We start from the raw sequence: 7,034 nt of genomic DNA, 5'->3' as shown, positions 1-7,034 counted from the left end.
CGCCTGTCCAGGGAGGGAGGTGCCCCCGGGGAGCGGGCCGGTGGCCTCAGTCAGTGGCGCCCCACAGAAGTTACCGTGTGTAAAACAACGATAGGACCGGTTTTGTTTTGTTTTGTCTTTTAAAGGAGAATAAGAAAAGGAAGCGTGCAGAAGTGGAGAAAGTGTCGGAAGATCCGAGCTCCCCTGTTGCACAAGAACCTCCTGTAAAAGCGAAGAAAGCCAGAAAGAAGGAGTTTTCAAAAGCAGAGAAGAAACTGGCAAACAGGTGAGTGCTTGATACTTTTTTATAGTAAGACTAAAAAAAAAAACATCTAGAGTGATAGTAAAATCAAAGGAGCGGTTCTAGGTCTGTGAAGTGCACATCCCCTGACAGCTGATGGGTCTGGAAGCTGTGGACTGGGACAGGAGCTGCTTTCCAGCTGCAGGTGGCTTGATCCAGCAGCCCTGCAGGCAGGGCAGCAGAGGCGACTCCAGCAGCAAAGTGCCAAGCAGAGTTAGCGGTCCTTGTCACTCCTGTCCTCCGCTGTGGCACAGAGCTCCTGTTACACCTGCCTTCCTCTGACTGCTCAGGGTTGAGCCAGGTGCTGTCAGTGCAGGCAGGAAGCTGCTCTCTGTACAGCCGGTGGGGTTTGGGTAGTGGAGTCTGCTCAGTTTTAGCTGGAGGCTGACATCTTGTCCTCTCTCTGGCACTGTGTAATTGTTGCATCTTCTACACCCTTGAAACTTGTTCACTGTTACAGTGTAATTGGCCTTTCAGAGGCTTCCTCAGGCCTATATATTGTTTGTGCTTTTAAGGTGGTTTGGATAGATAGAAATTTGTTTGTGTACAGGTGCATCCCAAAGGATTTTTGGTTCTGAGTGACATGGATATTGGGAAGAATTAAATTTATCCTTAGTTCTAATGTACAAGGATTATTTATTTATTTATTTATTCAATTTTAGGGGATATAAACTGATTTAATCCTTAATTCTTTCTTTATTGCACTTACTAAATAGTGAATGCAGTCTCCTGGGGACAGCAAATAGTTTTCCATGTTATGGAGTGGTCAGACTTGTTTGTTTGCTTCCGTGGGCATAATAAGCATTAGCATGCATAGTAAGCAAAATAATATCCAACATTTTATGTTGAACATAATAATGTAAAATGCAAATTAAAATACTTACTTTGGAGGCTTTAGTTCCTTGACCCCAAAAACTTGGGGTTTATTTTCCCATCAGTTACAATTTGCTTGTCTTTTTCTTATAAGAGAGAGCGCTTTGGAGCAGGCAGATGAAGAAGAGGAGCAAAAAGTGTCTCAAAACAAAGTGAAGAAGAAAAAAAGAGGTTCTCAGGCCGTCCCCAAAAGTGCTGTTAACTCAGATACAGGCACAACTGTAAAACAACGAAAGGAGAAAAAGGTGTTTGATGAAGCAGTAAACAGAAGAACAGTGTTTGTTGGAAACCTGCCTGTCAGCTGCACTGTTCAGGTATGTGAGTGGCTTCTGTCAGCTAAAGAAATAAGAAGAGTTAGAGCAGTCCTTAGTTTGAGGGGATGTTTCCAGCCAAGACATCACACGTATTTGCGACTAGAGTTGATTTTTTTAAAAGTAGGAAATAGTGCTCATTATCAGAAACCATTAGAGGCAGTCTCTTTAGTTTTACTGGAGTTAGGCTTTTTGCCTAACAGTTGCTCTTTCATTGGTAGAATTGGTTAGTTTCTTTTCTGTAATGGAAAACAACCTAATAATCGAGAACTATAATTAGTAAGTTAGACTGCCTCTAATCTTGAATGCAAGTAATACCTTAGATTGTTCCATAAAATTTCTCTTTGCTTCAATAGTAAAGGGTATGAATTCAGTTTTGGCAATCTGTAGAATAAGAATCTGCCACAAAAACCAGAAACAGTTACAAACTACTTGTCTGTTTTTTGCAGCCCTTCAGTGGGCCTTGTATAAGTAAAATGAAAATAGCGTAAATACTAATAAATATTTAACAATAATTCTTATTACCAGGATGCAAAAATGTATTGAATATTGGTAATATCTTCTGTTTAGGAACTGAAGTCTCTCTTTAAAGAGTACGGACAAATAAAATCCATTCGATTCCGGTCTTTGGTAGGTTATTTTCTCTTCATGTTATGTAACAAAAATGTGTTTTCATGTTAAAAGGGCTTTTCATAACAATTTATCTTCATTAGTTCAGAAATGGGCTTGGGGTGTGTATTTTTAGGCATTAGAAGAAGCATTGGAGATTTTACCAAAGATGCATTTTTCATCACATTTTACTGTTTCTGTAGCAGCAGTTGATTTTACTGAAGCTGTATTTTCTCTGAAAGAAAAATGCCTTTATTATTGCTCATTTACCCTGAAGTATCACTTCTGTTTAAAATCATAGTAGCAAAGAGACATGGATTGGAAATCAGTGTACTTTCTAAAGTAGTTTAATATAACAGTCTTGGAACTCAGGAAAGGCAAGCTGTGTAATTCTGAGGTCTTTCTAGATCGCCTCTAGGAATAGTCACTTTTGTCACTTGCTCACTGTACTGGCTACTGGCTTTGGGTGGGAATGGTACCTGTGTTTGAATTCCTCTTTGTCTTCAAGAACAAATATTTGAGATAAATGGGCACTAGGCCCACTTAACCAAAGGTCTTTTTATCTTAAAGGTTCCAGCAGAGGATACTGTATCCAAAAAGTTAGCAGCAATAAAGTAGGTTCCTCTTGTGAATTTTGTGCTTTAATTTTCAAGGCAAAAATAGCTTTTAAGTGTTGGTTGTCACATGTTTGGCTATATATATATTTTTTTCTTTTGTGTTTCAACTGTTATAATTACGTTTTTGTTTTTATAAGTTTTCTTGACAAGTGAAAAAGAATTATGTGCCTGGAATACTAGTAATTTTTATCTTAAGATTGCATTTCTTATTTTTAGGAAGGGGGAAGATGCTAAATAGTCTTTAATTCCTTTGGATATGTTTATAAGCTGAGGGAGCTTGATCAGGGTGCACATACAGGCTGTGTAAGATGAACAGTGAGACTCCCTTGGACGTAAGGGGCTCGCTTGACCTTTAAGAGAAGTAAAGTTGTTACTGTGCACAAAACAAGAGAAGGCATAAATGTGTTTAGCAAGAAGGGCTTGTGCACTGCACACCATCAGAAGTACTTAAACATATGTCTCTTTCATGTTCCAGGCACAAGGTGCACCCTAATGCGAAGTTTGTTAATGCATATGTTGTGTTTAAGGAAGAAAGTGACGCCATTAAGGCTCTAAATGAGTAAGTATCAGTTTTTGTTCCTAACTCCTAGTTGAAGAGGTAAATTACAAACATTTAACTACCTCTTCTCTTTAGCTCGAATCAGAATAAAATGTGTTTTCAAACTAAAGTAGATTTGCTTTTGCAATAATGCTGTTCAGAGACTTGTAAAGTACATTATGCTTGATTTTTTTTGCTTTTGGCTACAAAAGAAATGGAACAGAAATCGCCAGTGGATTTCACATCAGAGTTGACATTGCATCAAAAAACAGTTCAGTAAGTAACGTGTTACTAGAAAACCCCTGTTCTGTTATGGGTTTTTTTTGTGTGTTTGTTTTCTTTTTTCTCTGTAACAAATAATTTACTGTCTTGTATCTCTTGGTTTTTGTAGCATGACAATAAACGATCTGTATTCTTGGGAAATCTCTCATATGGTAAGTCTAAAATGGATTGTTATGCATTAATACTTAACATCTATGGAATAGGTTGAACTAGTTTAGTTAGCTAAGTATGTGTTACTGGAATTTATTTTTTAAATAGCAATTTTATTTTTTAACTGAAACACCTAAAGGAGTCTTAAGTTTCTAGCAGATTCAACAGGTTGTTTTATTTATTGTAGCTAGAACTGCAAGCACCTTTAGTTCTTACTGTCTCCTGATTTTTTTTAAAAAAGAAATACAACTAAACTGCATAGGCCATGGCTTTCTGAACAGTGAAAGGTGTACTGGGACCTGTTTGTGAACAGTGATATGCAGCGATGGCTTCACACTTCGATGCTGTCTGTGAGGCACAGGGTTGAGTGACTCTGTCCAGACAGCTGTTGGTAATCGGCCCTTACCCGTGTGGAGGTGCTTACTGTGTAACTCCTGTCAGTACCTGATGAATACTCAGCTGCTTCTGAGTAGACTGGAGAGTAGATGGAGGGATTGCCAGCAGGTGTGGTCCATATGAGGGTATTAACGGAGTCAGGGTGCTTAACTGGGGGTGGTGCAGGTGCAGAAAAATACAAGATGATGTGTGCTTTGTGCCTGTGGCCTGACATGGAGCCAGCATCAGATGCTGCTGACAGTAATCTGGGAACAAACAGGCTTTAGGCTTCAGCCTAAAACTTGACTGTCTGAAAACCTGGCTAGGTGGCATATCTGGTTGTGGTGTCAAGCTTGTGCCAGTGCTGTATGTTCCTCTGCATCCTGCAGAAAAAACAGTTCAGACATTTGCAGTGCTCTGAAGATGAGTTCAGCAGCTTGAACCTTTCTCAGCACATCTAAGTCCCATTGCTGTTATTAAATGTGTACTCTTGAATTCAGCCCTTCCCCTTAGCAGAGATACAGTTGTATCTGTGTAAAGGAGTTATCCATAGTATGAGGCATAGCTCTCCAGGAAAGAGAATAACCTGTATGTTTGTGCATTGGTGCATTGCACTTGTGTGTTTGCATAGGCGTGAGACTGAGAAAGCCTCAGACATCTGTCCTTTACAGAATAATTGTGTAGCAACTCTTTTTGGGAACTGTAAATCCCTTCTCCCCCATTCAGCTAAAATTCATGGCTCAGTCAAAGAGAGTTTGGCTTCAAGAACTGCCAGATCAAGCTCATTATCATCAGCATTAATTCTTAGAAGGAGATGATGGTATGAGGACTGACAAAAACGTAGCACAGAACATAATGTCCAAACAATAAATTAAATTACTTGAAAAATGCTTTTTGGTCTTTGCCTTCCTTCTAGTTTGTGATTCTGTACTCTTCAAAGCTAGGGAGTCAGTAACTGTCAAAGTAAATTGCCCTTCATAAAGTCTGCATAGTCAGGAATTTTCTGAACCCCTGCTCTGTGTGTACCTTCATGTATGCCCATAGGTCTGACATGTATGTCATACCTGTATGTGTGTCTACCTGAATTGGTAAGTACAACATCTTTGGGGTTGGGCCAGGCCTCTAAAGCTGCATGTCTGGCTGAGGAGACCCGTGTTGCTGTGCTTGCCTGCAGACATCAGTGACGACGCCGTGCGGGAGCACTTCTCGGTCTGTGGAGACGTGGTGGCCGTGCGCGTCGTGAGGGACCGGGAGACCGGCCTGGGCAGGGGCTTTGGCTACGTCCTCTTTGAGGTGTGTGAGTGGGTGGGGGTTCCAGCATCTGCACTGGTATTTGATTTTGGAGTATTTGAATGAATTTAATTTTTTTGTTGTTATTTATTGTTTTTATTGGTATATGGTATTAAACGGTAGCATGGTTGTACGTGTGTGATGCAGCTTGGAAAACTGGTCCTGTGGAAGCAGATACAAAGCAAACTGTTTCAGGTTGTTCACAAAGAAAATCTGTAAAATGCTGGGGTACAGGAAACTAACTTTAAGGGAAAAGACTTAAAGGAGGGACAGATGGGTTCATTTGGTGTAACTGCAACGTTCTCCCATTTCTTATGTGTCAAAATACCAGTGGAATTCTTTCCTGCAGCTGTTTGCTTCCTAGCTCTCCACTTTGGATTCAATACATCTTGCTTTTTCACAGCAGTCTTCCTCATCTTCCTTATTTCCTGCAGCCAAATACCTTTTTTCCCCAGATTTTCTTCATCTCTTTGCCTCTGCCACTCACCTATCATGTAAGCTGTTTTAGAGCCTGGTTCCAAGTATCTGTGCCTCATTGTGTGGTCTGCACTGGTATCCTGGTAGTTCTGAGCACAGCAGAGAGATGTTATTCCATAAACAGAGCAGTTTGAATGTGCTCTGTAGTCAAATCTTGCTTGGGAAACTTAAAGACAGGTAACTATTTGCAAGCAGTTGGTTGGAAGTAAAACTGCTTTCAAACTGAAGGTCTGTTCTTGCAGAACACGGACGCTGTGCATCTTGCTCTGAAGCTCAACGAGACTGTTCTGCTGGGAAGGAAGATTCGAGTGAAGCGCTGTGGGGAGAAGTGGAAAGTGCCCCAGAAAAGTTCCAATCCATCTCCTGCTCCTAAGGACAGAGCTGGTACAAGGCTGAAGAACAAGAGGTGCTCTAGTGATTCCTTTGTTGGTGAGAAGGCGACGCCGTTAAAGAAGAGCACCAAACCAAAGAGACTGAAACCGGTTCCCAGGAAAAAATCTGGGGGGAACAAACAGACTTTTGGTAAAAAGCAAACATCTAACAGTGTCCCTTATAAAAACTGATGTATACAAGAGTGTTCTGTTATAAATCTTGTTTGCTGGTACAGCCTCTGTGGTTCCTGGTCTTCACTCTGGGGTGTGTGTGGCTTTATGTCTGCACCTAGGGCACTGCCTGCTCTGACCAGTGTGCTCCAGGAATGCACCTTCAGCTGGGCTCTTGCTCCAGAGGTTGGCTGAATTCCTTCTTGTGGAGTTGTGGCTCGTGTTAAGCTTCACTTCAGCAGGTGTTTTGGGTAAGGAAAAGATGGTGCTGGTGCAGCAGCATCACAGCTGGCCTGTCCCAGCAGCCCTCCAGCCCGCGGCTGAGTGCCTGTTTGTGCCACCCAAGGAGCCTGCCCTGCCTTGGAACCACTCACTTGGAACCACTTAGAACCTGCTCGGTTGGAAAGACCTTTCAGATCAAGTCCAACCATTAACCCAGCACTGCCAACTCCACCAGTAAACCCTGCCCCTCAGTACTGTACCTACACACCTCTTAAACGCCTCCAGGGATGGTGACTCCACCGCTTCCCTGGGCATCCTGTTCCAGTGCCCGACAACCCCTTCACCGAAGACGTTTTTTCCTAATATCCCACCAAAACCTCCCCTGGCGCAACTTGAGGCCATTTCCTCCTTTTTTACCCCTCGCCACCTGGGAGAAGAGACCCCCGGGGCTGTTGTGGCCCTGGCGCT

The 7,034-nt window shown here is 42.0% G+C and overlaps 1 protein-coding gene across 1 annotated transcript in view; it reads left to right on the top strand.

Annotated features, from left to right (window-relative positions):
- Nucleotides 1-6,365, top strand: part of RBM34 (RNA binding motif protein 34) — a 7,693-nt gene extending 1,328 nt beyond the window's left edge. The window contains exons 2-10 of the mRNA XM_010004558.1: nucleotides 126-265; nucleotides 1,248-1,467; nucleotides 2,035-2,094; nucleotides 2,644-2,687; nucleotides 3,166-3,249; nucleotides 3,441-3,504; nucleotides 3,620-3,662; nucleotides 5,210-5,328; nucleotides 6,045-6,365. Of these exons, the coding sequence (XP_010002860.1) occupies nucleotides 126-265; nucleotides 1,248-1,467; nucleotides 2,035-2,094; nucleotides 2,644-2,687; nucleotides 3,166-3,249; nucleotides 3,441-3,504; nucleotides 3,620-3,662; nucleotides 5,210-5,328; nucleotides 6,045-6,365 (1,095 nt within the window). The remainder of the gene's footprint in view (nucleotides 1-125; nucleotides 266-1,247; nucleotides 1,468-2,034; nucleotides 2,095-2,643; nucleotides 2,688-3,165; nucleotides 3,250-3,440; nucleotides 3,505-3,619; nucleotides 3,663-5,209; nucleotides 5,329-6,044) is intronic.
- The last annotated feature ends 669 nt before the right edge of the window (nucleotides 6,366-7,034 follow it).

This window comes from Chaetura pelagica, unplaced genomic scaffold (assembly GCF_000747805.2).
Source record: "Chaetura pelagica isolate M959 unplaced genomic scaffold, ChaPel_1.0 scaffold9, whole genome shotgun sequence".
Taxonomy (NCBI): Eukaryota; Metazoa; Chordata; class Aves; order Apodiformes; family Apodidae; genus Chaetura; species Chaetura pelagica.
The sequence above is the reverse complement of the archived record's forward strand: the minus strand, read 5'-3'. Positions and strand labels throughout refer to the sequence as shown.